Source organism: Camponotus vicinus, unplaced genomic scaffold, assembly GCF_025532165.1.
Source record: "Camponotus vicinus isolate PSW18456_S1 unplaced genomic scaffold, iyCamVici1.0 SCAF_7, whole genome shotgun sequence".
Lineage (NCBI taxonomy): Eukaryota > Metazoa > Arthropoda > Insecta > Hymenoptera > Formicidae > Camponotus > Camponotus vicinus.
In genome coordinates, this window is record NW_028141979.1 from 164953 (window position 1) to 192066 (window position 27114).

The 27114-nt window shown below is 31.4% G+C and overlaps 3 protein-coding genes across 19 annotated transcripts; 2 read left to right on the forward strand and 1 right to left on the reverse strand.

Moving 5' to 3' along the window:
• Positions 1 to 86: 86 nt before the first annotated feature.
• On the forward strand, positions 87 to 14285 carry Unk (RING finger protein unk). 11 transcript variants are annotated; one of them, XR_014439864.1, is made up of 13 exons: positions 87 to 633; positions 1315 to 1524; positions 4027 to 4449; positions 4601 to 4824; positions 5267 to 5409; positions 5645 to 5824; positions 5899 to 6091; positions 6188 to 6456; positions 6548 to 6760; positions 6848 to 7003; positions 7088 to 7267; positions 7412 to 7670; positions 7905 to 14285. XR_014439864.1 is itself a non-coding variant. In XM_083105156.1 (12 exons), exons 1-12 carry the CDS (start codon positions 575 to 577, stop codon positions 7568 to 7570), a joined length of 2409 nt encoding a protein of 802 aa, XP_082961282.1. In that variant the 5' UTR covers positions 87 to 574; the 3' UTR covers positions 7571 to 14285. The 11 variants fall into 11 exon arrangements, 9 of the variants coding, with proteins under 9 accessions (XP_082961282.1, XP_082961283.1, XP_082961284.1 ...); XR_014439865.1 differs by having other exon boundaries at positions 7908 to 14285; XM_083105156.1 differs by having other exon boundaries at positions 7412 to 14285.
• A 2231-nt stretch (positions 14286 to 16516) lies between these two features.
• LOC145975023 (uncharacterized) lies at positions 16517 to 21468 on the forward strand. Of its 5 annotated transcripts, none has more exons than XM_083105154.1 (5): positions 16517 to 16675; positions 17161 to 17278; positions 17849 to 17879; positions 17949 to 18329; positions 18406 to 21468. In XM_083105154.1, exons 3-5 carry the CDS (start codon positions 17863 to 17865, stop codon positions 20603 to 20605), a joined length of 2598 nt encoding a protein of 865 aa, XP_082961280.1. In that variant the 5' UTR covers positions 16517 to 16675; positions 17161 to 17278; positions 17849 to 17862; the 3' UTR covers positions 20606 to 21468. The 5 variants fall into 5 exon arrangements, with proteins under 5 accessions (XP_082961280.1, XP_082961277.1, XP_082961276.1 ...); XM_083105151.1 differs by lacking the exon at positions 17849 to 17879 and adding an exon at positions 16831 to 16984 and having other exon boundaries at positions 16519 to 16675; positions 18406 to 21467; XM_083105150.1 differs by lacking the exon at positions 17849 to 17879 and adding an exon at positions 16865 to 16984 and having other exon boundaries at positions 16519 to 16675; positions 18406 to 21467.
• Positions 21469 to 21842: 374 nt separating this feature from the next.
• LOC145975026 (sodium-independent sulfate anion transporter) lies at positions 21843 to 26759 on the reverse strand. Of its 3 annotated transcripts, none has more exons than XM_083105167.1 (10): positions 26559 to 26759; positions 25146 to 25333; positions 24916 to 25070; positions 24087 to 24384; positions 23632 to 23947; positions 23318 to 23479; positions 23021 to 23161; positions 22730 to 22875; positions 22431 to 22622; positions 21843 to 22286 (listed from the first exon to the last, which is right to left on the reverse strand). In XM_083105167.1, exons 2-10 carry the CDS (start codon positions 25278 to 25280, stop codon positions 22035 to 22037), a joined length of 1797 nt encoding a protein of 598 aa, XP_082961293.1. In that variant the 5' UTR covers positions 25281 to 25333; positions 26559 to 26759; the 3' UTR covers positions 21843 to 22034. The 3 variants fall into 3 exon arrangements, with proteins under 3 accessions (XP_082961293.1, XP_082961292.1, XP_082961291.1); XM_083105166.1 differs by having other exon boundaries at positions 26371 to 26759; XM_083105165.1 differs by having other exon boundaries at positions 26518 to 26758.
• Between the last annotated feature and the right edge of the window lie 355 nt (positions 26760 to 27114).

Consider the following 27114-nt stretch of genomic DNA (forward strand, 5'->3'; position numbering starts at 1 on the left):
AGGCGGCGATTGGCTCGCGAGGCGCGTATAGGGTACGTTGCGTCACGCGGTCCGCATTCCTCGTCCAATAGAATCCGCGCGTAGTGGGCCGGGCGATTGGGTCGGCGGGGAGAAGGAAAGAGGAACGTCGAAACGGACCGGTACGGAGCGCGAGCGACGGTAGCGGCAGCGGTGACGGCGAGGACGAGGACAAGGACGAGGACGAGGACGACGACGACGGGAACGGAAACGGGAACGAGAACGAGCGGGAGAGCGAGAGCGAGAACGGCAAGGGCGACGATAAACGGCGACGGTGGCACCAACGATAGCGGTAGCGGTAGCGCGAGTGGCGGTGTTGCTGGTGATAGTGACAGCGGCGACGGCGACGACGACGACGACGACAACGACGAAGACGAAGACGAAGACGACGAAGACGAAGACGACGACGACGGTGGCGGCGGCGGTGGCGGTGACGGCGAGGGCGAGGACGACGATCGAGACGGTGCGCCGTGTTGGTCGGTGGTGTACACCGTACGTGTTAGTGCGTGTGTTTGTGCGCGAGCGCGGTTGGTCGGCTCGCGTTGTTGTATCCAAGATGAAGTCCGACTCGAAACCTTTGTTGACAGCTCAGGCGGAAAAGGCGAATCATTACACGTAAGTAGCGCCCGCTGGTCGGACCGGGCCGGGTGCCCAAGTGAGATCGGTGAGATAACTCGCGCGGAGGAACGCGGTACGTGTCGCGCATCGTACGTGTATATCCGTCGCTGTATATCGGGGGGGAAAAAGTATAGCGAGCGACAACGAGCGAGAGAGAGAGAGAGAGAGAGAGAGAGCGAGCGAGAGAGAGAGAGAGAGAGAGAGAGAGAGAGGGTGAGAGTGAAAGAGAAAGAAAGACATCGAGCGAAAGACGGCGAGTGAGTTGGCCATTTGTGCCGGAAAGTGCGCGACCCACCGCCAAAAGTGCAGTGCGAAGAAAATTAGTATCGAAAGAGGGAGAGAGAGAGAGGGAGGATAAAAGTAGAAGGTAACGGTGCTCGAGAGCGAGAGCGCGAACGAAAAGGAGAGGGAGAGAGAAGAGAACGTTTGCGAAGGCGAGAATGAGAGGGAGAAAATGAACGCGCGAGAGGGCGAGGGCGAGGGAGAGGGAGAAAAGAACGGGAGAGCCGCGAGCCGCGAGCAACGAACGCGACTGAAACGCGACGCGCGCGTCCTACGATCCGCGAAAATCGTACATGTATGAGCGACGACGACACGGCGGCGAGGCAGCAACGAGGAGGCAGCCGGAAAAGTATCTCGGGCGAAAATAATGTCTAGTACCGCGGATTCGCATTCCAGATACTTGAAAGAATTCCGCGTCGAGCAATGTCCTCTCTTCATACAACGCAAATGCACGCAGCACAGACCCTTCACGTGCTTCAACTGGCACTTTATGAACCAGCGGAGGCGCAGACCGGTGAGAAAGAGGGACCGCACCTTCAATTATAGCGCCGACAATTATTGCACCAAGTACGACGAGACCACTGGCATCTGCCCCGATGGGGACGAGTAAGTTTCGCTCTCTTACATTTCTGCGTACATACGACTTGTGCGTGCGTGCGTGCGTGCGTGCCACCTTTTTTTTCTCTCTTTGCGATATTACGCGTGGCGTTGTTCGCATTCGGAGCGAACGGACAATGCTCGTCGTACGTCTCTCGAGAACGGGAACGAGACATTCGGGGCATTGTCGCTACTCGAAAAACTGACGTTTACTCTCCGCCGGTGTAGATACGTGGTAACGTGCCTTCGCGTACGTGTACGCGCGTGTGCGTATGTGCGTGCGCGCGCGCGCGGGCAAGATGGCACGCTCTCACTCGCATCGATAAGCGATAGATGCGACGACATACGCGCGTGCATGTGTGCGCGTATCGTACGCGCGACATATGCATACGTAACGCGTTACGTGTCTCGCGTGCGCATATGGGTATTTACGTTTTACCGCGCTCGCGGCTCTGTCATCCCCCGCAGAGAAATCATTGTTGCTTGAGACTTGAACGGGGACGAGCCAGAAAAAAAATTAAGAAGAGGAAATACGCGTATCGCCTTTTTACTCTTTAATTTGTCGATTTTTAGATGGATTCGCGCCCGCACGACCACCAACGTTCCTACGGTAATCGAAGGTATACGCTCAGCTGTAGCGTCGCGCGCGCGATTTAGCCCAATTGTAAGCGCTGGAACCTAATGCGGTTACACCTTTCTCTCGTATATCGGATTCCAAAGATTTCGCGGGGAGAGCCTCGCCGCGCGCGAAATTATACAAAACGCTTCTCCGAACGCGGACTTGGAGAAGGACATTCCTCGCGATTCGAGCTCGGTTACGAAAGATCGGAAATCGAGCTTGGAGAGGGGGAGAAAAAAAAAGAAGGAGACGCACTCCGCTCGCACGCGCACGGCGTCATTTTGCGATGGTCGTTGACACGTATATGTAACGCACACGCGTAATTTTTGCAATTGCCCGCCAAAATTGACATTGCAACTTGACACCTCGCAACGTCCGAGATGCGATAAAAAACGATGCTTTCGATATTTCTTTCAACAATATGCACGATTTCGATAATATATAATCATTTCAGGATACACCCACGCACAATTTGTAGCTCTTGATTATTATACGATCGATCCTACTTTTTTTTCGTCTTTCTTAATTTCAAGGTAGAAAGACAATTTCTTTTACGTGTTAAAAATCGTTAATTTTCGCGGTGTCAATTTAACGTGCGCTTGCCGCAAACAATCAAATGACATTATTACTTGCGCGTAAATTAATTAACATCTCCCTTGCTCCAACTTTTTTAAACTTTGTTTCGACACGCAACACATACACTTGTGTCGTACATATTTGCATAAATGCACGCGGATATTTGTCGACATTTTACAAATTACAAAAGTTACAAATAAATCATACGTTATTTTACGATAAATGAGATAAATGACTTTTTTCTTCATTTTTATTTAAAAGAATTAAAAAGATTTCGTGCCGCTTGTCATAGCGTATGGATCAGTTAGTTTCTTTATTTGCAATTTGCATATATATATAATCATTATATACATTATAACAATATTTTTGTAACAGTGGAAAAAAAGATTGCTAATCATAGGATGCCTTTTATAAAAGGGATAAAAGTGTCGTCTCAATTTTTTATGCAAAAACATCGTGAAATTTGAACAATAATCTACAGACACCTTGTAAATTGGTAATTAAACTCTCCTTTATATACATTCGATGAATGTTGTATATAAAGCAATTTTCATCCAACAATTACGCATACGATAAACTTGTCCAAAATTCTCAGCGTTACGAATTGTCGAACAAAGGAGCTTGCTCTTATCGATTTTCCCTCGCGTACTTGGCACGATGGCACAACAAAGAATTATACCATGTATCTAAATCTTATTCGAATATAGATCGTAAAGCATAATCGACACATTACAATTTTGCTCGTCATTCGATTGAAAATCTCTTTGGCCATACAATATTATTATAGGGACATTATATAATAGCGATAAGAGATGCTCGTTCAATTTTTACTGTTTACTTGAAACAACGAAAAGAAATATGTTTAAAAATACATTATGTAACAATTCAGAATTAAAATTATTTTTTTTTTTAGTATCGTGCAATGTTTATTCATTTCGCTTATTTATTATTGCGACAAAAATAATTTTTTGGAAAAAATACACGCGCAGATTTACTAATTAGAAATAATTTACAAATAATAGAAATACGATAATAAATTAATCGCAAATAATACATGAATAGTGAATAATTATTATAAAATGTATAATTAAAAACTGGAAGTTAAGAACACAATAAAAATTATTATATTATTATTATAATTAATATTAAATCGGTAAAGATGGAAAAAAGGAATAAATTATAGAGGTGCATATTAAAATCAATTTCTCAAAAAATCAATAACTGTGTGTGTGTGTATTTTATATATATATATACGTAAAGAAAATATAATAATGTAGCTTGACAAAAATGATAAAAATTGTCTCATTGTTAAACAGGTGCCCATTTTTGCATCGTACCGCGGGTGATACAGAGAGACGTTATCATCTGCGTTACTACAAGACGTGCATGTGCGTTCACGACACTGACACGCGTGGATTTTGCGTGAAAAATGGCCCGCATTGCGCCTTCGCGCACGGCAATCACGATCTGCGTCCGCCCGTGTACGATATCAAGGAAATTCAGGCGTTGGAGAATCCCGATTCTGACCCAAATTCTTCATCCAACGGGCCTAATATACTCGACAAGGAGCGAAATCTGATGAACGAGGATCCAAAATGGCAGGACACGAATTATGTGCTCAGCAATTACAAGACAGAGCCGTGCAAGAGACCTCCGAGGCTGTGTCGGCAGGGTTACGCCTGTCCGCAATATCACAACAGCAAGGATAAGAGGCGCAGTCCACGGAAATACAAATATCGGTAAAACGAGCAATCGATTAATATACCGCAATTGATTGAGAGAGCTATGTATATATATACTGTAAATATTGTGTATATATATATATATATATATATATATATATATATACACACAATATTTACAAGTATATATCTGCATCTCGGCAATTAGATCGACGCCATGCCCGAATGTGAAACACGGCGAGGAATGGGGCGAGCCAGGCAACTGCGAACAGGGAGATGCGTGCACGTATTGTCACACACGGACGGAACAGCAATTCCATCCCGAGATTTACAAATCCACCAAATGCAACGACGTGCAACAGGCCGGCTATTGTCCACGCGGAGTCTTTTGCGCCTTCGCGCATGTTGACCGTGAGTGTACACTCGTCAATCGTACGTAAAACAGTCCTATTATATTATATACGAGCTTTATGCAGTTTAGCGATGTGATATGATAAATGTACACACATGTATTGTGCGTGTACATTTAATATGCGTACATATCATTTATGTTTTTAACGCATATATACATACATACAAATATATGTGTACATTTACTTGTTTCACTATTGTCACTATTGAACTAGAGTGGTACTAGAGTGAAATAATCTGTCGTTCTTTTTCTTAACGCTACAAATTTGCATAACGATTGCACGCTTGCAAGTCGGGCTCATTCGTAAATTTCTTGCACAAGTTAAAAATTCGGAATACCCGTACACGTAGGGCCTGACAAGTGATAATTTGATATTTCATATAAATGATAAATCTTAGTCGTCAAAATTGTATCTCAAAATTGATATATTGGGACGTTGGTATGGTGTGTTGATGGAAGCAGTGTTGCCAACAGAAGAAATGAGCCTGGCGAGGGATATGGCGGTACCTATAGATTGCGGTGCGAATCTGGCCGATATACTCAGCAATGCACTTCCACCCGACAAGCGCTCACACGACAAGGATAAACAACTCAGTGACAGTAGCGTGAGTTTCCTTTCCGTTTTCTTCATGAACTCTGCTTTTAGTTTCGAATAAAATTAAATAAAAAAAATAGAGTAAGAGAGAAATAATTTTTTGTAAATTATTTAAAAAATTAAAAACTAATAGAATCTGAGTCTATGATGCTTTCAAAGTATCCATGTCCCATTGATAAGAGAGTTGATTCACAATTTGCGTGCCCACGCACGCATATATTAAAAATGTGTCGACTGAATTACAGAATGGGAGCGGTGAAGTCTCGGAATCGGCCAGCACCAGCAGTTTAGGAAGTAACAGTTCACACAGCAAAGCACCTGGTGCTCAACTGCATAATTCCAATAATACCAACTCTGGTATAAATGCGGCTGCGCAGCAAAAACTTACGAGTATACTCTATAATCCCAGTTCTCTCATACAAGTTGTAAGTTCTATTTTTGAATATAATATGCATTGTTTGTAATTATATTGTCTCGACTTTAATGACATTAATTCCAGAATGAAATTCGAAAACAAATGATCGCAATTGATAGCGATCCATTATTAACTAAAGCTGAAAAAGCTCAACAGAAACAAAGTCTCTACATTGCGTACAATTTGAATGGGACGTTAAGTAGTCATTCGTTAACAACTACCGTTTCACCGCTGTCAAATTCGTTTTATTCAAACGACACTGTCGAATCTGTAGTAGGTAAGTGATTTTTAGTATGCATGAAACGCTTACTTTTATTCACTATGCGCGATATTCGACAAAACAACAATATCATCGACATTGGATCTCTTTCAGGAAACGCACTAGACGAGTTACATCTAGATGATCCGTTAAATTTAGTCGATTCAATTCATAGGGATACAAATTCACCGATCGGTAATTCGATATCAGCAGGCCTAGCTAGCTCTGGTTTACTCGGTAGCTCAGCTCCGGTCAATATACCCGGCATGACTGAACGTTCCGTTCTCACTAATTTTTCGCCATCGACGTCGAGTCCGCTTCAACAATTGCAGACTGGTTTTCTCACCGGATCGAGATTCTCTCATCAAGACTCCATGGAATCTGTAAGTAGATACTATTTTTGTGCGTGTGTTCACAATTGTTTGAAAAACTAAAATGAAATTCTTTTACTGATATTTCTCGGATTACTTTTAGACATTGCCATTTATGAATCAGATAGCGGATCCATTTAGCAATCACATTTCGCAACTTAGCAGCTCGGCTTCTAAGCTTAGCGGATTCAATAGTAGCTTATTCGATTTCGCGAGCCAAGGAATGTCCCCGTCGCGCACGCAACCCACTCTGCCGGCATCTCCATTGGTCAATGCATTTTCCATTAGTCCAAGTAACACTGGATCGTTGTCCGAGGTTAGAATCAATTTTAAAGAATTTTCTTTTCCCAGTATCTCGGAAATGAGATACAGCATCGGTTATACATATATACACATGTCACAGGTACAAAGGCTCAGAGATGAATTGACCTCTAGCCGTGCACAATTAGCAACATGGGATGAGCGTATCAATCAAGCACGCGCGGCTTGCGCAGCATGGCAATTGGAAAGCGAAGAGGCAAAAAGAAAAGCCGGTATAGCCGAGCAACAGAGGGACGAGGTAAATATTTTGTTCAAAATAAGATAAACATTTTGTTCACTAATCGAGCGCTTTTCTCTGGATAATTGAAATTCAATTTGCCAGAATGATTTTTTTTTGCAGGCTTTAATGCAGATGAAAGCACTCAGGGTCGAGAATGAGGCGTCTAACGGCGGCCCGTATCTTCATTCAGTGAGACGAATAAGCGAGCTTAGGTCGTTATCGATAGCTACTTTGAAATCAATTCAGTCGCAATTGCGTTTAGATCTCGAAGAAGTGGAAAAGGTAAGAAATAGAGAAGGCTTTTATATTCTCAATTCTTTTCCTATATATAAAACCGACATTTCTAATTTTTAAATAAATTAAATAATTATGATGAGAAAAAAAAATGATAGAGTATACGCTTACATTTTATCGCTGTATTCTAAGGTGCTGTATAGGGAAACTGCAACAAAGTGCATGGTTTGCGAAGAACAAAATCGTACGGTTACCTTATCACCCTGCAATCATTACGTAGTCTGTTCGACGTGCGCTCCGAATCAGCGCGAGTGCCCGTACTGCCAGACTCCAGTCGTCTCAACAAGTTAGGCCCGAACCTTCCCCTAGAATCCAGTTGTTGTTACAATTTTCGCTTTGTAGAAAAAGAAAAAAAGAGAAAGGGCGGGGGACAGTCTTTAAAAAATATCATGTAAGTAGTATCACGATTTTGCAAGAACTTGTATTTTTATTAACACTGATAAAAGAGTGACAAAAATGAAAACTTTCTTAACGCGATAAGCACGTGCTCGCGAATAATAAGGATCGTTTATAAGAATACCATTGATTCATCGTCGCCAAAGTACGAATATGATAGGACTTTTTTTTATCTTGTAATCTTGTTATACATTATGTTGATATTTTTTCTGTCAATATTATAATTCAGCAGATATCACATTTTTAAATACAATTCTACAAGGAATGGCATCCTAACAGTATCTGCTAAAGGAAGAAAATATTTTATGTACTCAAGATACATATTTGGCAGTGTATTAAATATATTGCGATACATTTGCGCGCGCGAATTACAAAAACATTTAACGCGAAAATAATATAATCGCAATTGTCGACAAAGTTCCGGGACCTCGAAAATTATATAATTGTTTAAAACAAATTAATTATTATAATAATAAACGCAACAAAAGTGTTTTCCCATTTTACATTAAATAATGGGAAAATCTTTTCTCAATGATTGAGCTGTGAAACGTATGTCACAGAAGAAATGATATTTCTATTATATTTAAATCTATATATATTTAATAGGATTTTTCAACTGATTCGTACTGAATATAATAAAATATATAAGTATTAACAAATTTTATATTTTTCGTTGAAAACCTAATATTTTGAAAATATAAATATTATATAAGAGATATATATATATATATATATAAAATTTCTAGGTTTTTATATATCTAATACATACATATACACACATACACATACACAACACATAAAATTTATAGTTGTAATACTAGAGTATCGCGGGAGTTTAAAACAACCGCGAGATAGGTAGTAACCAATTTTATAATATAAAACAGGTATTATATGAATAAATATATATCGTTTTCTTTTCTCCTTTTTTTCTGTTGTTTTTAATCGATATATACCTACCGCCTGTATTTTTCTTTTATTTCTTCTCTTTCTTTTTGTTCTGTCGCTTTTCTCACATTTATAGAATATATTAAAGCTACAATTTATTAGAAACAAACATTTATACTACGGACACATTACAAAATGTATTAATAATTAATATTTTTAAAGATTTTATATATATACATGTTTTTTTCATTCTATAATGTGACTCGTACATGTTTTATAAATCTTCTGTAATAGAATCCACTTGTAGGACTTAAATATGCTTATATGTGTACTTGTACTTGTGCGATGGAATTATTAGAAAAGATACAGATTATTATATATAAATTAAATAGCGTGTGATAGTAACAAAGAGGTTAATCTTCAACCAATTCAAGTAGATTACTGAACCAATTATCCTCATTTCATGTTGTAGGTTTTTACAATTGTAGATATAAGAATGTTAGAGATACTTAGGATTTTCCAATTTAATCAAAAAAATAACTCATAAATATATATATATATATAATATGTGTGACATACGTGTTACAGTTCAGTGACATGCTAGAAGCATGCTAATTAGGACGTGAGGCACGTCTCTATATACCCGGCTCTACGCGTATATTCATTTTAAAGATGTAGTTGTGTGTTAAACTTTATGATAAAAAAAATGACTATACACAGTCATGATGAAAAATACATATATATTGCCTAAGATGTAACGATTAGAATAGATAGGACATTATCAAATTTTTTTCTTCATATAGGCATGAAATGTTATAATAATTAATTTTTAAGGATTATTTTTATTTAATATATTTACACGATTACAACTATGAAATTATTAAAAGTTCAAGTATAATACCCCGCACAAAAAAATTTAGCGACATTTTTATACACGACTTGTAAGTTGTTTATACAAAATTAACTCATAGGATTAATTTTTTTTTTTTAATTTTTTTCTAATACATCAACTCTCTTTGATACAATGGGGTATTATAGCATATATATATTTACTTAATTATTGACATTCACACAGTAGTTATCATATTTGCTTTTTCGTTTACTTCTTTTCCTTCCTTCAATTCTGTTTATAATTTAATATCCAAAAGTGAGGCCAAAAAAGAAATAAATGTTTTTATTCCTTCATTTTTGTATTATAGATTATTAATATTAAAATATAATGTTACACGAAAAAGAAGAACAATTTCTCTATTATGGTATATATGGTCGAGAGAGAAGAGAACACTATTAAAAAAAAATTTGTTAAAAAATGAATACACTACATCAGGACAATACACAAAAATATTGAAATACACTTTTTATCGATACATGCCTTATTTTATTAATTAGATTATAGAGCGATTGGAAAGGCAGGAAGGGAAACTATTCTTTTTTTTTATTGTTTACTTTTTAAACATTTAAATAATAATCATATAAGAGAAAAGTTTTTCTGTTCTCCCCATTTTCTTCTATCTTCTTTTTCGATTAATATTACATTACAGATCTCATGGAATCTTATCTAATATACATTAAGTGTTTTAATTTTCTTAGAGACCGCATATACCATAATACCATTTTCAAAAAAAAAAAAACTATTTAAACATTATAATAATGCATTTTCCCTTGCGTTTATTCAATACATTCTTTATAAGTACAGAAATATTAATATTTCTTTATATATTTTCTCACACACGTATCAACTTGACACATTTTATGCATTAATATATGTGTTTTTAAACATTATTAGAGATTTGTATATTAAAAAAAATAGAACACTAGAAAGATAAAATCAATGCATTACTTGACATTTCTTGGATTAATAGCTAGTGCGCAATATGCAATAAAAAAAATTAATCCCTTCAGTTGATACAAGAGAATCTATAATAATTGATGAAAGGGTAATCGTGGTAGAGTTTACCGCGAACTGTTAAAACGGGTACTTATAAAGAATGTGGTTTTTTCAATGATATTCCGCGATCAAACTTTTTTCCATTGTATTTGTATTTAAGACAACAGGGTTATACACAAAAAATGGGATCATATCCGAGTCATAAATGGTTCTTTGTACATGGGGAAGAATACGAAAGAATCTTCATTTTTAAGCAACCGGAGGAAAGTTACGATCGCGTTATGTTTAACAAAAATTTAGAAATGATATTTCTAGGAAATAATAGGATTATATATGATCATTACAAACAATTACAATATATTGTACTATTTTACTTCTATAAAACAATAACACAATTAAAAATATAAAATATATTAAAAACGTAAATTATTGTGAAAGCAACAAATTTAGCTACAAAATAGAGTAATAGGAGAGTAACAAAGTGGATGATTAGTCTAATATTATCGTGAAATAAAGAAAACATACAATTGAATATTTATATATTACTGGCGCCATTGTTGGTTTCATCAATTGTCTTTCACATTTTGGAGAGCACACGATATAACAATATTGTATTACGCGTTTGATTATTATCTATTGTATCTAAAAATCAAATCATTTATTAGATCGATTTATTGCGAATAATAGTTTTCATTATTACTATATTGAAGAAATGTATTATATATTGCGATAATGAAGATATAAAATATCAAATAACAGAAGCCTACGCATGTTATTGATGTTATTGATATTTTAAGCAATGCAGACAAAAATTAAATTTAAAATTTTGTTGAAAGTTTTTGTGTTTACAAATGTGTATAATTCTTGATTTGATTTCAATTTTCTTTACTTTTATTGCACAAAAGAAATCAACAATAGGGCAAGTTAAATTAAATACTATATTTTTGACAAGTTACAATAATACTGATACACATATTTATATTTATATGCTCTGTCTTGTGCGAATGATTCTTCTTCTATATTGGAATTAATAAAGTCGAATCACTTGTAATTGCGTTTGTTTGCATACAATGATTAAAGATTATAGAATCATCTATTTATTTGCATATTTTTATTCATTCTATTATTTGTACTAAAAAGAAAATAATATCGAAGGAGAATTATTAGCACAGTCCGGACAAAAAAACCATACACATAATCACTAGAATATTGTATAATAATTAATTGCGTAAAAATTGTAATATCTAAAGAAAATTGCTAAACATTTATATCACAATTTATAACTAAAGGTACTTGCTATAAATCTGTGTTGTCTTTAATTACATTCGTAATTTTGATATAAATGATTACTGTATTTGTTAATATTTTTGATAGAATAACATGATTCTAATATTAGCTATTATAAAAATTTTCATTCATTTGTAATGAGATGTGTGATTCTTATTTGCAAAGATACTTGCTCAATATCCGCAAACATTTCGGTCATTCTTTATCGTTGTGCAAGAATGGACATGTAAAGAAGTATACAATCTACTACTGTGACTCTCGTATTATTTTGTAATTATTATACGTGACTTATAATATAAATAATTATAATATAGTAAAATAAATTTAAGAAATATCTTAAGTTTATTATATTAGAATAATAATTATAATATAATAAATTTAAGATATTTCATGTTACTTTATTCTTTCGTGAATATCTCAAAATTGCTTAAATCAAGTGTAGATCAGTTTTTCATAATTATTTCTTTTATGAAATGTCACAATATTATAATATTATATATTTGATTATTCATTGATTTCAGACTGCACTAATGATTGATGCAAAGTTGTGTGATTCAAGTACCTTTGTGAAAAATATGAGGTGACAAATGTCTGTACGGTTTCTCTGTGGGTGCGTGTGTGTGTGTGTGATGCGTGCGTATGTATGTGATTATACATTTAGTTAAATCCAAATTATTCACTATGCCTCATTTTTTAATCGACATATTCTTTTTAAAATAATTATAATATAATCTCTGTCGTGAATGTATATAATAATAGTTGGAAATATTCATATTGTTTCCGAATGACTGAATATATATTAAAGCTGAAATCTCTACAATGTTTTTTTTTTTTTATTGCTGTATTATCTAATTTTGGATTCATTAACAATGGATTCGCGTTTTTTAATTCTGCATCACAAGTATCTCTTTTTAATTTTGAAATATAAAAATAATAATTGTATTAATAATTATATATTTGTATTTTTCATTTACTTTCAAGCATTTGGAAAAACAAAATATATATTTTAACAAATGGAATGTTAATACGCGAACATTAACACACAACAGACGAATAATACTCCGAGAATCATACAGCAGTCATTTGCATCCTCATATTTGATCATTAATAAAAAAGTAAAATACGATTGAGTCGCAAATATTCATAAATTTCAAAAAGAAAGCAAACGCGTAATTTGGATCTACCTTTATATAAAATATCATGTGATTTTCGCAAATTATCTAACATTGGATAAGAGTCTTTATAATAAGTAAAAGAAAGAAACGTAATAGTATGATTTGCATGAAGAAAACAATGTGCAAGCAGTGCCATTTTCAACAGATTTATGAAAGTAATAAAGTTGCTTTCTGCGAGAAGCGAATGTGATCTGTTAATGTTTCTAATTTCTATAACCAATTCCGCATTGTCCGATTGTTTATGTAAAGATTGAATTTTTAAATCAAATTTAAATCATTTTTGTATCACTGAATAGAAGAGATGATATAATTACCTCTATAAAACAATGATACATTATTTTTATTTTTTATCACTTAACTTAATAAGCATTACAAAGATTTATTAAGTTTTTTTCCGTGCTTTCTGTAGTTTTTGATAGTGAGGAATTGGATGTAGAAAATATATTCCCTTTTAAATATTTTACTATTTTTGCAATATATTACAACGGTAAACTCACCGTCTTCCGGTACAATATAACGTTTGATGATCGGAGGCAGCGTAAAGAAAAATGCGTTGGTACAGCTTAATTGTAAGCTTGACATATTGCCTTCTCACAGTTTAACTTTGTACACACACACGACATAAAAAGAACAGATCAATATATATATATATATATATATATATATATATATATATATATATATATATATTCGTATCTAATTCCTGGTTATTCAAAAGCAACAATGTACTTACATGTTAAGTGGTTACGGTACTAAATATATTGTGCAGCCTTTGCTTGAACGAATCGTATTTATTTATATTTTACACTTACAATGAATGAAGATGGTATCTGTGTAATAATTAAAAATATAATAATAAAAATATTGGAATCTATATGTTTTTGAGTTATAAACAAGTTGTAATGCGAAATTAGAATACCCTTCGTTCATGCAATGCGAAATTGTTGCTTTCATAGAATGATATCCAAATAATTACGTATACCACGTTTTTAATGCATGATTGATAAAGAAATTTAAGTAAAAAAAAATTAAAAAGAGAAAAGAAATTGTATTGACACTTGAGTAATTGAAACGAGAACTACGCTCTTGTGTGAAGGAATTGTAAAAAGCGTTGAGGCAACAGAATGATATTAAGACTGCTGTAATTTATTATTGCATAAATATATAATTTCAAAAGCCCATCGTAAAATTATGTTGGAAAGAAAAAAAAATTGTTTATCATTACTTCTTAGATGGAATTCTCTTTGCTTTGGCGTGTGCAAACGAAAATTTTCTTAATAGTTTATAGAAATCGATAACTTTATAGCAATTATTTTTATGTCGTGTAGTTTTTAAGATCACGTTTATGGCAAATAAATTAAAAATTATATGTGTATTACTTCTTTATATACAATTTAATATGTTGAGATTTTTTGTATAGACTATAATAAGATATATACCGAGAGCTTCTCTTGCAAAACATCTCCACACAACTATAATTTAGTCGATAAGTGATTTATACACTGTGTGGTGAATGAGATTTCTCCACAATTACAAACTTAAAATCTCGATGCAGCAGATGATGTTTATAGAGTGCTTGTAACATGCGCATTTGCCCTAAAAATTTTGTCGTGAAAGAAAACATTAGATTAGGAAACGATATTTAATTATAATTATTATACACCCCGAGAGGAGATGAGATAGATATAAAGAACAAAATTATTACGCTATCAAAAAATTAAAATCTACGATGACTGTCTCTATGATGATCGTGATTGCTTCTCCGCATATATATGTATATATGCACTTTATATAGAAATATTCTTAATTTCCCCCGATTCATATCCCGCACAACTTTTTATGTCATGCGGATTTTTTGTACGTTTTTCTCTTACAAAGTATTGCGTAATATTTTCAACTATCAACAATTATCATACATTGAATTTGATGAAGATACCTTTCATCACAATTTCGAAGAATACACATCGCATAATATAGCAATTTTAATCCATTAAAATAGTACTCGAACGATTAAGACGATGATTGTTGTTAACAAAAGGTACATTTAGAAACTAGCGCCCTTAATTTACATTCCAAAGATGTGTTTTAGAAATTTACGAGAAATATATGTAGATTAAAGGCGATTTCTCTCTTTCGACCAAGTTCCTAATTTTTCTATAATTATTTCAATTGACGAAATTATTTGTGAAATTATTATAAAATTTTTAATCGTATAATTTGTTTCTAATTTAATTCTCATCTGTTAAATAATAAAAAAATATATATATTTTTTGGATTCTACATAGATTAATGAAACAATGCAGAATAAAATTAATCAGAGTTTGGTCGAAATGGAGAATTTTTTAAGGACTCGATAGAATTTTGTAAAGTCAAATCTCTTTGATCTTATAGGATAAATATCTATCGGTTTTTTCCTTTATTCAACTATTTTTCATGCCAGATTTTGATCTTTGCTGCACATTGTTCAAGCTTCAAAGTCCATTCGCTGCATTTCTGAATTAAAAAAGAAATTACGATGAATCGCGGAGTGTAAAATTTATTTTGTTATTGAGAATATTTGTCTCTCTTTCTCTCTGTAGCAAATTCTAATGAATATCAGTACAAATTTACAACCTGAGTAAGAATTAACGAGCGATATATCGCTTGGATGGACAAGAAGAAATTACAATATCGCGACAACACGTATTTTTGGCAATACAGATTTAAAAGATAATATTGGATAGCGTGTAGTAGTTAGAGAACTAATAGATATAAATTTTATTTGGCTATTTTTTTGACTGAAAGTTTATATATTAAAAAAAAACAATAAAATAATAAAAATAATTATATATATATAATTCGTAGGATGTATGTTCATTATTGCTTCTTATGCTATTATTATATAAGTTGTGTATTATAAAAACAAATATTTAAAATCAATAAAATGTCAATCAACTTTATTTTGTGTGTATAATGCGGAGTTATAATTGTAGGATATAATTGTCTATTTTACATCTGAACCGTGATTTTTAGCGCCATGTGCAAACAACAATTAATTATTGTTTAATTAACTGACATAAATAACAAGAAATATGTTAATGTGAAACAGAATTATTCCTTGAATATTGATATCTCGATATGTCTATCTCGTGCATGTTTTTCCAACGTTTCGATATAATGTATTACAATCATTGTTCATGCTCATTGCATGCGTCTAATTAAAATGATTATGAGGAATGTAATTATTACGTATTCGTTCAATTGCAAAATATTGCGCAACAATCTTTTCTCATTGTCGATTAATTTTAAAAGGACGCGTATAGAGTTGCATTTAAAGTTGCTGAGAGAGTGAACATTCTTTAAGAAACTTTCTTGAAAATATAAATTTTATGAAAAGTCTACAATTTTCTTTTATTTATTTTTTTCTTATTAAAATATACACACATGTAATGTATGTAAACTAAAAGTATAGTAAAAATCAGAAAAGCCTTTTTAAGAAATGAAAATGTATATTGAGCTGGTAATGTTATAAATCTGTTATTTTTAAATCCACTTGATAATCGCAAAAAAATTTAAGGCCTTTGCATGTAAAAAAATTGTAGTCGTAATTGTAAGGCCATTCCAATCTCGAATCGGCTAACAATGAGTAAGGTTCGGATCTCGGCTAAGCAGAGTTTGATTATCGGCAAAGTAAGGTTTGAGTCTCTACTAACAACAAAGAGATTCTAAAATCTGATTACGAGCCTGAACCTGAACCTGAGCCCTGAGCCAGTCTGAAAATCTGAGGTAGTATTAGTCGCATGAGAGTTTTGCAAGCATTTATATCTGTTATAAGAGTTGCAAGAATTTTTTTCAAAATTATTTTAAATTTTCAAAAAAATTGATTGGTAGTCTAATAATGATAATCAAATTTTTTTCTCACATCTCTCTCTCGTTAATAGTATCAATTTAGTATTGATACTACATAAAATTTAGCTTTACTTTACACAAGTCTTTTGCAAGCTTTTCCAAGTCTTCTGAATTAAATTATGAAAAGGAATACACACGTAGAGGACATTAACCTCATGTCGCAACTTAAGATAAAGGAAGACAAAAGTAAGCCATAGCTTACATTAATTAGATTATTATTATTGTTAGTTATGTTGGAGATATTTTTCAACATCCAATTGAAACAATTTAGAAAGGAAATAAATTTTTAAAATTATATTTAAATTGTATGTATGTCATATAAATGTTTACTTCATATATATATAAATATTTGTTTGTAATAGGTATAATGGATTGCACTGTTAAAAATTTAGAAAAGACTTTTGATATAAAACAGAAGGCAATGGTCAACAAGCTGCATAATATGCAATGGTTGAAAAACATGTCTCATTCACCAAACCCGTATGTTTAACCCTTACATTCTTTGTCTTAATCTTATTGCATATTAAGCTTATTGTGTATTAATATTGCTTTGCTTTCTTATCCAATGTCAATTTCATTATACAAGCATTACGCTATGAATATATAACATATTAATAAAAAGATCTTAATAAAAAAATTTTATAATTTCCAATATATATTGTATATGAAATAATATAATCTTTATCTTTGAATTAATAGAAAATATATGTTACAAGTTATATTTAAATTTATAACATGTATCTATATTCTGTGTATATGTAAGATCTTTCAAAATTATTTCATTCGCAGCAGCAAATATTAAAGCTTATGCGTTTTATATAAAGTAAAATTAAAAAATCCTGAAATTAGGATTTTAAATTTCAAAAGTGAAAATAGATGGGATCTTGCTTTTTTTAAGTGGCTTAAACTTTCAAACTTTAAGATAATAAATCTATAAACTTTAGTACAATAAAAATATGTAGGGCCTATACATAGCTCTGGAATAATCTGTCTGGGATAATCTCTACACAATTTGTATTAATATTTATATCTTATATAAATTTTTACTAGCTAAATGTATATAAATGGATGGATTAAAAAGGTATATTTTCTATTATCGTTTCTACATATTATATTTGAAAATTATTTTTAAACTAATTTTTTATTTTAGTGAAAAGCTAGAAACTATCTACAAACATATACAAGATCATAATGAGAATAATAAATTGAAAGATGAGGGTTTATTGACAGAAAACATCAAGACATATTCAGTTAAAGAATCTGACAACTATCATTTGATGGATACGTACAAAAAATATTTGCCTATTGACGCAATATCAGAAAACAATGACAATGTGTGGAACAAAGATGCAAATTCGTCTAATACATTTCCAAATTCTACCAAATTGGTTAAAGTTAAAGATAAAGATGAAAAAGACATATTAATGATTACAAAGAGCATCCTTACAACAAAACTGGATGTTCAGTCTTGTACAGACAAGATGCAAAAAAATCAATCAGATATGCCACAAAATAATGAAAATATTACACAGTAAGTGTAAAGAGAACTTTTATTTTTGCAATTAATATGTAATCTATTTATATATATTTTATTAATTTTTTTGTAGATGTATAAATGTTTATAATATTTTTAGAAATGCTGTATATTCAAATGTTACCAATTTTGAGACAAAATCTAATAAAACAGCTGATTTGACAAATCAAGATAAAAATATAAATAAGGATGAGGTATTGCAAATAATGCAACAACCAGTTTTTAAACAATCTGAGTCAAAGATGCCAAAATCTGTTAAAAAAAATGCATCTAACTATGGTGTTTATAAAAATAAAACATTTGAAAAATCAGAAAAGAAGACCAGTGTATCTAAAAATTCCGATTTGCTTTTATATGAATCCGAGAAAAGAAATAAAAAAATTGTTGATGATAAACATTCTCTGCATCATCAAAAAGCAAATCTTGATTTTAATTTTAAAAGAAATACTAAATTTGTCATGCAATATAAAAATTCGACACTCACAAAGCCTGTGCAAAATAAAGATATATTGAGAAACATTGAATGCACTTCTAATGGAAAAAATTCGTCATATAATAATTCTAGATTTGACAATGGACATATTGACAATACTGAGCGAAAAGATGTTATAAAAAGAGAATATATATCTTCTAGTGTATTTTCCAATTCAAATGTAAGAATTGAAGGACTTTGCACAAAGAAAGATCGCACAAGTCAGAAAAATAAATTGAATCATATGCAATCGACAACAGACACAAAATCAACAATTGTATATAAAAAAGGTACATGTAATAGTGAAAAGAACGTTAATTTTGTAAATGCCAATACACATTTGACAGAAAAGGATTGTACTAATTTAAACATTGATATCAGAAGACAGGAACCTATGTTAGAACAGTGTCGTAAAGAGATGAAGAGAACTGATAAATCTAAACCCAATATAGATCAGCAAAATATAGAAATAAATAATATTACCGAAAATAAACAAACGAATTCATCCAAATATTTGTCCAATTTACTTCCTAATAAGTGTACTATAAAAATACCAACCAATATGATACATCAACATTCATTACAGTTCGAAGATACACAATATATGGATGATGTAAAGAAATTAGAAAGCAATCAAACTATTTGTAATAACAGTTTAGAAGCCAATACAATACAGAATAATGTAACAATTGCAAATTCACAGCAATCTATTCAAAATATACATTGCGACATGCAGCAAGCTATTACGCAAGCAACAGGTCAAATAAAACAAATGCCATCATGGGACCTAAATGGTAGTAAATTTTACAATCAAAATTTTTCAGTTCGTAATGCAATGCGACCATCGCAAGTTTCAAATACTTTCAATGTAACATCATTGTGCGAAAGCAATATGCAAACATCGAATGATAGCAATGCCACCTCCATGTTGGGAACTGCAATAAATCATAATAAAGAAAATTCAAACGTATTCTATAAATATATGCCAAACATACAACAAAAGTCTGATACATTTTCGACTTTTACCGACCATTCTATATTATCAGATCATACTAAATGCAATTCCTCGGTACAAGATGGTTTTCATGTTGAGTCATATAATATGATACGACCTACAACAATTTACAATTCTGATGCTCTCGATCCTGATGATATTAAAAATACACGTCTATCGCATCCAATAATTTATGCGCCATCTTTGAATATGCAAACGAGAAATCCGCAACTCCAGTATCCGTTGCCTGTCTTTTACAATTCTTCATGCGCGAGTTATGTTCGTATAATCCCTAATATGATTAATCAATCGAATAATTTGGACTGCATCAGCTCTTTGCATGATCAACAGCTTAAGTATATTCCTCGTATGCAAGTGAATAATTATGTTAGAGCTAATGATCTGAATAATCACATTGTACAACCGAGAAATATTGTTGATAATGTTCCAATGAAATTCAATCAGCATTATGAAAAGTTCGAAGACAATTCCCAAATAGTTTGTGATCCCTTTCGATATGTGGCACCGCTTCCACATTCGGGATCTCGACAAAATGTGAATTTTATGCCCGTGACAAATATAAATCAGTACAATAATGCGTATTTTTGGCAGAATCAAAAACGCAATCAAAATGCAGTAAATTATATGCAAATATCGAAATGTCCAAAAAATCAAACGATACAAGATTTTTCCTGCGATGATAATGAATCGGAAAATATACCTCCAATAATATCTCCAAAAGAATTTGTAACAAACAATGTAAAATTCTCAAATAATATTGGTCAGTTTGCAACACAGTCAGTTTAAACTAGAACGATATATTCTCTATCATTATTATAAAAATATAATAGCATTTTCCGCAGGAATACAACTTGTCAAAATTTTTTGAAAGAATATCTATCAGCAATATTGGATCGTAATTCGTAATACATACAAATAATTTAAAAAACGTAAAAAGATGAAATATAATTTCGTAATTTAAATATACAAAGATTAGTATATAATACATATTTTTTTCTTTAATTTGTTTTATATATAATATAATTTATCTCTTATATAAACTAAAATTTTGTTTTTGGGAAAACCAAAAAGTTTAAGTTTTTTAAGTGACTCAAAACTATTATAATGTTTATAATGATTCACTATATTATAATTTGCTGTATTTTTTTATTTTTAATGTATCTTGAGACAGTATTACGTTTCTATATTACACGAATGGATAGTATTAAGATTAAAAAATTACGATAAAAGTTAAAAAATGAAGTATTATTAACATAAACACATATTTATGTCAGCATATTGTGATCAAGCAAATTCAAAAATGATGCTTCCTTTACATTTGCATTTAAAGAAATGCGTGCTTTCGTAAAGCTTAAGATAAAAATTTTTGCTTTAAATTTCTATAAGAGATAAACTTGAGATGAAGATTATATTCAGAAAATGTTTTGTTTGAATCTTTTCATAGATTAGATTTCAATCGCAAAATATGTACAAGTTTAGTGTTTGTTATATTTCCAAATATATAATTTTTTTACAAGAAATATTTAGTATGTAAGATTTGCTTATACTTTTGATTTCTATAGTGTTAAGATAAAATATTTTACACATAACTATATCTTATACACATATATATGTACTTTTCTGTTTTTATTTAAACTTTATTGTTAATACACATTTTTGGCAAAATGACTAATGAAAATAATAGTTTATTTTCTTTGGACCAAAGCTGTATAATAATCCTTTTCTGTCTTGTTTAATTTGAAGCAGTGGATTTATATAAAATTAATCCCATAATTACCACATGTTCCATAAAATAATCGCTTAATTATAAAGTAAAAGTTTATTCTCAACATCTTTATCTCTAGATAATCGAAATAAAAGTACAAAATGTGCTTATAGAAATATTAGATTTTTTATTCGCCTTCTATTCGAAAATTAAATTCAACTAAAAATAGCAAATATAATATTTAAGACGACTTATTTTGCTCTTTTTAACCTTATTTTCAAATATTTTATGGATAATAAATAAAAGTAAATAAGAACATATGCGAAAGTTTTGCAAATTATGCAAATTTATTTTTTATTGAATTAAATATAGAAAAAACAAAAATTTATAATTTAATAAAATATTGTAGATAAATAAGATATATATAAATTATAGTGATACACATATATATGTGCATGTGAAATCATACGCATTTATTTGTTAAGTTTTAAAGGAAATGTTTATAACATATCATAACCACGTAGAGACAAATTCGTTTGTCGTTTCAGGGTTTATCTTGCTATTCAAAGCTTCGATTTCATTTGCATTTGGTATCACATTTTTTAATTCTTTCAAAATTGTAATTAGATCGATTTCATTTCTTGCTATCAAGATTTGCTTATGTGACAGCGATTGTATGCTCTTTAAAATATCAGGATTCGGCCGCAACATTATTAATTGACAATTGTTGTTTCTAAAGTCTTTTGCTAACATGCTGATACTCTAAAAATAATTGAAAAAAGTAAATTAATCGACTGATACATACAATATAATATTACACGTGTGTTTATATTTTAATAATAAATCGTATTCTCTGAAGACGATGTATTTCGCTGATATATTGATAATAAATAATTATTTCGATACCTGTACAACAGTAAAGTCTATCTTGTCGATATGCTCGCAATCTAATACCACATTCGTCAAAGTATCGAGATTTTTTAGAGATTTGTGACGTTTATTGGATAATGCTTTTGTTAAATACGATCTCAAATGCTCTACTGCTGGAAATAAAATTCCAGCAACAGGACGGATCATGATGTAATTCATTGTTGAAGTCTGGTAAAAGAAAATCATTAGAATTATATTGAATTTTTTCAACTAATAATTTAACTAATAAATTTAACAAGCCCAAAAATATACAATTTCGATTTTTATTCCCTTACATTTTTATATTCGATATTTATTGTTGGCCGCGCATTCAGGTATATCAATATGGCGAGATCGATTATCGTACCTATTAAAATTCCCAATTCGACTCCGACGAATAAGCCAGCGAAGAATGTGACAAATGCCGGTATTAGATCGCGTTCTGTGAAGAAATATAATAGTTATTAATTGCTCGTAATTAATTTACTCATCAATTTTCATTAATTATAATAGTTTATGGTGTGTGTCCTTTCTAACTTGAAATTATTTTAATTGCGTACTGTTAATTATTTTAAATATATACTCACTATTACATTTCCAGATTGGAAATATCGTACCAATTTCTACCATAAATATCACTGCAGTAATTATGACAGAACTCAATGTCGCTTTCGGAATATAGTAAAAATATGGTGTTAATAAACTTAGCGCAAGTATGACTAGAATACCTGAAATCGTTTGTCATTTTTATTTTAATAACTTTTTTCTTTTCTTTTATTTTTATTTAGAAACTAATAAGATAAAATTCTCACCATAACTTATCAAACATTTAATTATATAGGAGTTTAATTTGATATTATTCGGCATTTCTTTTTGTAATTTACCTGTGTATATGCTACCTAAAGGTGTTTTAATGCCAGAAGCATTCATTACTGCGCTTCTTGAAAAAGATCCTGTGACAGGCATCGAATGAAAAAATGAGCCAATTATATTGCACAATCCGAGAGTTAACATTTCTTGCGTGGCGTCTAAAGGCATGCCTCGTGCTTTAAATAATAAGAAATATTCAGAGAGATTTTATCGTAATAATTGGATGATCACGCGTTTATACGCGTCGCAATAATTTTTGCATAACTTTATATTTTTCAAATTAGATTTTTTAATTAATGTTAAGTAATATGTTGAAAATATATCGTACAAAAAGCTTTTGCAATGGCTACATTTCCGATAATGGAGAGGAGCGGTATCACTAAAATTCCAAAATTGAAATTCTTAGCCATATCGATGAAACTTTCAGTTTGGTTTTGGCTAATTGTCCTTGAAAATTGAGGCAGGTCGATACTCGGCAGACCAGCATGGATATGACCCGTAAGGATGAAGGGTGCTCCATCGTGCATCTCGAAAATATAAGACGCAACAGCGCAAAGAATGACTACGAGAGCATTCCTAGCCGTACCGATCACCCAAAGAAATCTCTTCAACATGGTATTGGCAACGTTTTTATCCTTTAAATGCTAGAAAAATAAACGGATACAATCGTAATTCTGTTATTTTTGTTTTTTAAATAAACTTATAATACTAGAAAAATAAACGGATTATGATTGTATCAATCATAATTCTGTTATTTTTATTTTTTAAATTTATAGTATATACCTTCAAGATTAGTAGAATTACAATACAGCAGCAAGAAAGAATCAAATCTGGTATTTTTGTGTCAGTTATATGGTTTATCAACTGCCGCCAAATTTCAACAAAATTCTCACCGTGAATATTCAAGCCCAATAGATTCTTTATTTGACTGCAAGCAATGATGATGCTCGCAGCTGATGTAAACCCGGATATAACCGGTATTGAAACAAATTCAACTAAAAATCCTAAGTGCAGAATGCCAAGAAGTATTGTGACACATCCCGACAAAAAGCAAAGCAATGCTGTATACTCGGGAATTCCTCTGAAAGAATTATACACTTGGAATAAATAAGTTATACTTTTTTGTAATATATTACAACCTTGACATACATGAACAATCTTTTTTTCAAGAAAAAATTTATAAAAAAATCTTTAATAATTCAATTTCGTTATAGTTTAAATGATCTCATTAGCACATTCTTTTATTTTATATCTTGATTTATCGGATAAAACTTCAAGCAAGAACATTATTACGTCAATCTCATGCATAATGACGAGCAAGATTTTTCTATTGTATCAAAATTAAATATAGCTTTTAATGAAAATTTATAACATTTGATATATTAAAAGGAAGCATAAATATATAATTACAAGTCTTAACAACTTGGCAGTTAAAGAATTTATCTTTTGAAAGGGTATATTCGTTTTCCAGAGAGAGAGAGAGAGAGAGAGAGATGGAAAAATCAATGTGTGTATAAGAGCGCAGAATTTATCATAATCAAATATTTAGAAGTTTTTAATAACTTACTTTCACTATTTTATTCTTTTACAAAGAGTTTTAATATGTTCATACCTTGCATATGTCCAAGTTAGTAAAGATAAAAGCGCGGTCGGACCAATGCTGATTTCACGACACGTCCCAAAAATGACATAGATGAAACTTCCCACAAACGCGCTATAAAGCCCATATTGTGGTTCCAATCCCGCCAAGCTTGCATAAGCTATTGCCTAAACAATTGCAAATATTACACTTTTAAACTGAATATTTTCAAGTAATATTTAATGTCTGTGTGTCTCTCATACTTGAGGTATCAAAGTTAATCCCACGGTGACCCCCGCAACAAGATCACCCAGCATGTCTTCCGTTTTATACAGCGGTAGCCATTTCAAAAGAGGAATTCTGTTCTTAATTTTTCTTTTAAAATTTAATTTAATCATTTTCGTTTACTTCTTACGTGATCTTTAAATATTACGTAATATGAATTAAAAATCTGAAAAAATGACGATTCGATGTAAGGAAAAATAATACAAATTGTTAGAAAATAAGGATATTTTTAAATATATAAGAGTTACGTAAGATTTAATTAAATATTCTCTCTTTTAAATTTTTATTAACTTGAAAAATAGTGTATGTATGTATTGTGTATATATATCTTTATAAAGTTTATATTTTTAATAGTAAAAAATTTTTTAAATAATAAAGATCTCAAATTTTTACTTTTCTTTTTTTTATCGATCCATTTTTTTCTTTTAATGTTTTAAAAGTAAAATTATTAATTAGAAGAATATGTGTATAGTTAGAGTTTACATAAACTTTTTTTATTTACTTAAGACACACACACACACACACACACACACACACACATATATATATATATATATACATCCATATTCATCGCGAACTGATATAAATGATTAATTTTTTTCATAAACAAAAATTTAATGTGTCATAAAAGTAAATTAAGATTTACTCGCTGTTATATGTTATCAATTTCATAGTATAAAATCTTATGTTATTTTTTACATAGCAGCTTGAGACAGATATTAATAGTTATTCTCAATATGTGCATTTTATTTTTTATTAAGAAACATTCAATTTATAAGAGCTTTGTATACAATTATCCAACCGCGATTATTCAATATAAGAATTCACGTAACGTTGTACTTGTCTCTTGCTAATTGATCACAGGAAACTGTGATCATTACGTCGTCGTTTCATCGTTAAATACTAGACATTATATATAGACCCACACATTATGCATTTTTGTTTCAAATTGAGAAATTCCGCGATTTATGCTGAATATATATATATATATATATATATATATATATATATATATATATATATTTTTTTTTCTTTAATTAATTAATTTATTTTTACTATAAAATTAAAATAGTTCAATGCTAAGAATCGCAGTTATACGAAGATGTTTTTTGCACAACACTGCAGAATTTTCTAAAAATATTAGGCATGGTTTCTTTCCTGTCAATCATTACGATTATTAAAAAAGAATATGAGAATACGTACGCATAGAAGACACACATACACGTTTATATATACCTAGCAACTCGCATTTTTTTAACAACGACAGTGAAAAATTTAAGTGTGATGAAATGTAGCACATTTGACAACAATCCAATTATTCAATATTTAATCGCACTACATAATCTCTACCTGTTTGCCGTGGCGATCACTTATACAACTGATTCACATACTTATGCAACTGCGCGTGTCTCTTTGCTTGGTTCTTTGCATGGTTGCGATTCACACAGCATCGCGGTATTAACGTTTATGCTCCTTCCTCCGTGTGGCATCGTCATTGAGATCAGCAAGCTCAGATTATCGCCAATTTGTTTAACGAATGAGTTCTTTTCACAGTACCGTGTTTAACAAGGCTTTTGGTTTCTTTGTCAGATAGCGGATCTCAAAGCGACTGCGATCTTTTAACGCATATGCATACATATATGCATCACGAGTCTTCGACAACAATTTAAAGAATTGTAAAATATTTAAAAAGGTATTTATAAAAGAATAATAAATAAAGGTCAAACAATTAGATAATTAGCATTTGATTTTTTTTTATATATTTAGTGCAAGAGACTAATGAGCTAATTGGTAAACATTTAAATTTGAGAGATAGTCTTCTTTTCTGAAAAGTAAAATTAAAAATATATATGAAGTGGAGTGAAAGAATAGCCAGAAAGATAGCTTTATTTATGCTAAATTAGAAGCTGTATAAATTATAGATGCGACATGCAATAATTTATTATT